General features: G+C 37.3%; 1 protein-coding gene across 3 annotated transcripts in view; it reads right to left on the bottom strand.

Annotated features, from left to right (window-relative positions):
* Positions 1-1492: 1492 nt before the first annotated feature.
* Positions 1493-2911, bottom strand: part of DOCK10 (dedicator of cytokinesis 10) — a 194932-nt gene continuing 193513 nt past the window's right edge. For all 3 annotated transcript variants that reach the window (XM_023510352.1, XM_023510353.1, XM_003784896.2), the window contains exon 56: positions 1493-2241. In XM_023510352.1, the coding sequence (XP_023366120.1) occupies positions 2125-2241 (117 nt within the window). In that variant the 3' untranslated portion in view covers positions 1493-2124. The remainder of the gene's footprint in view (positions 2242-2911) is intronic.

Below are 2911 nucleotides of genomic sequence, written 5' to 3'. Positions count from 1 at the left end.
TTTTTCTCTTACATGGGAAAAAGTAATATATTTAAGGGTAGTGAATTGGCTGAGGATGTAATGGAGCTTTATACCCTAGGATATCTAGGACATAATGCTATTTGTGAAGCAAAAAATAGAATATTTGGTACTAAACAAGGGTAAAAAGACCTATTATTTTTAATTACTCCCTCAGATATATTTTTGGAGGATTTATTATCAGATTTGGATGGCAACCCATTGTTGACATTGTCCTTGGGACATGGGAGATGGGGGGATTGGGAGGGGCACAAATATTTAATCCTAAAGGTAACAATTATGCGGGAGATGACGCCAAAGCTGAGTCTTTCTGGAGGAGTAATAATGCCTAAGGAGATTAACAATCCAAATGGGGGAATTAGAAGAGAGCAGCTCAAATACTGACCTGAAAGATGGGAACCAAGAGAACTGGCCCCAGAATGAAGTTGGGAGTGATGCTTCAAGGCAGAGTCCAGCTCATTACAGCCAGATCTTTTAAAAATAAAGTAGCTCTAGTTGAGAAAAGAGCAGTTAAGTGTTGTCTTGAGGGGTAAGTTCTCATTCAAAATATCCTTTTTCACTTCTGCACACAATATATCCTCAGCCTTGTGTGCAGATACCGGCCAGTGGACTGTGTAGCAGAACGAAGAACTCATCTCAATTCTCCTTCTTTGAGTCTGGGACTTAGGAACAGCTGCTGAAGGTGAATGTAAAATAACGTCCCCGACTTTGTCTTCTTCATCCAGAGGTAGCTCACTCAGTTCAGTTCAACTAGAGCTGATGTTGGCTGAGGGAAGGAGGTAGGCCAGAAGGTGGATGGGTGAGTGGTCCCCAAACCTGTCCCAGAAGCAGTCCCACTTTTGATAAAAATACAGGCTCATGAGGATAAGCTTATCATGCCGTAGTAACAACTAATTCTAAATCTTGGGGACCTTACTATATGACCAAGAGAGAGAGAGCTGGGAGAAGGGTATGTGTACATCACGTCAGTGGGGGACTCAGGCTGATAGAACCTCTATCTCTATGTGCTTGAAAGATGACTACATCAGGGCAGGGGCTTGGGCAGAACCACTTACGGACACTGAAGCCTCTGCCTAAAAGTGAACACATGTCATTTCTGCTCACATTTCAATGGAGAAGGTAAGTCACATGGTCATGCCTAACTTCCAAGAGTCAGGAGAATACAATTCTACCACAAGTTTATGGAGGGTAGAAAGGGAATATTTGTGAACAATCTGGTCACTACCACAACCCTCAAGGTTGTGGTTAATTATATTCTGCTCAAATACTTTGAGGATACTCTACTAGGTTTAGAAGAGTAGATCTGATATGTCTAGTTTATCTGTAGAGGAACTTCTCAACTGAGATTTTAGACCTTTCCTCACTTCTTTGTGAGGAAAAGAATTATAAGAATGTGAACATAGAATTGCATTCAACAGGTGTCCAATGAGCTACTTTTAGCAGTAACCTACCCAGTCTTCAAGAGGAAACCAAATGCAAAGTAACTGTATTTTTTATTTCTATTAACAACAAAATACTTTCATGATTTTGTATCCCATCGTTTTTAAGAGCACATATATTACAAATAAAGAAACTCCACAAACATTAAAGATTAGTATTTATCAACACTTTTGTACACATACACAAATATTTTAATATAGTGGTATCTGAAATGTTATTCATATAATTTTAGTACTGTCATAAGTATTAACCAGAAAAAGATCTTTTAAATTTGGTAAAAACCATATATTTTACAATCTTTTATTTACATCTGAAATATGCTTCAATGTTACAAAAACATTCACTTTACCCTATAAAATATGTGTGCTAGGACTGGGGCATTGAACATATTATATCTGAACAGCAAACTTAGGGTTTGCTTTTGAGCTACACATTCACTGGAATTTCATGGCAGATATTTAGCTTGGCTTGATCCATACCATTCAAAGGAAAGAAAAAATCATAAAAAATGTGCAAATCCAGACACTGGCAAAATTCTCAAGCTAGCGAGGTAAACAAAAATACTGACACTGTAAAAAGTTCAAATAAATTAAATCTTTCTCTTCCCCGAGATTAGCTCCAAATTCAGAAAGTTCTCTTAGAGGTGTGTCTCCTGCTGTAGCACTCTCAGACTTCAGCACTGGAGGACACTAGGACTGTGGGCAGGGTGGAAGTCGCCTTGCTAATGACCCGAGTGCAGGTTCGCTCCACTGCGTGCTTTGATGGGTCGTCCCTGACCGAAATCTTAAGACAGGAGAAAACAGAGCACAGCAAAAGAAAATTGATAAGGGAGAGGTTAACATTAATATCCACAAAACACAAAATTAAAACCCAGAACAAAAAAATTAAAAATTAAATTAAATATGCCAAAATTAAAACTCAGAATAAAAATCAACATAGATCTGAAGAGTTTTCCCCCAAGCCCACGTGCTTGTCATTTTGCCAAATTTTGAAGTAGCTTCACAATCCTCTTTAAATATCAGATATGAATGAATAAATGTTTCAATGAAACTTACAAATGAATCTGATTCATTCCATGTTTTTATTCATTGCTATAAGTTTATAATGTATGCTGTTAAGGTCTATCAAAAGAGGGAAATATTAGAAACCTCATTTAAACGTTGGCATAAATGGAAATATAGGAAAAATATATCTTGACCTGAATTTACTTTTGAAGATAATGTTGATATGCCTATAAATTACTCTTATCAGATAGAGTCAAATAATCATATGTAAACACAATAACAACAACAGAAACCCCAGGCACCTCTCAAATGTATCTCTGTACAGAAGTGAAATTAACTAAATTTCTAGTTGGGAAGGTTTTCCCACAAATTTCACACATTGCCATCCTGTACCATGACCTTTATCGCTACCCATTTTCCAAGATATGATTTACTTCTACCCCCTGCAC

This window comes from Otolemur garnettii, unplaced genomic scaffold (genome assembly GCF_000181295.1).
Source record: "Otolemur garnettii isolate 467f Iridium unplaced genomic scaffold, OtoGar3 scaffold00013, whole genome shotgun sequence".
Taxonomy (NCBI): Eukaryota; Metazoa; Chordata; class Mammalia; order Primates; family Galagidae; genus Otolemur; species Otolemur garnettii.
Note: the sequence above shows the minus strand (reverse complement) of the source record. Positions and strands in the feature narration are given on the sequence as shown.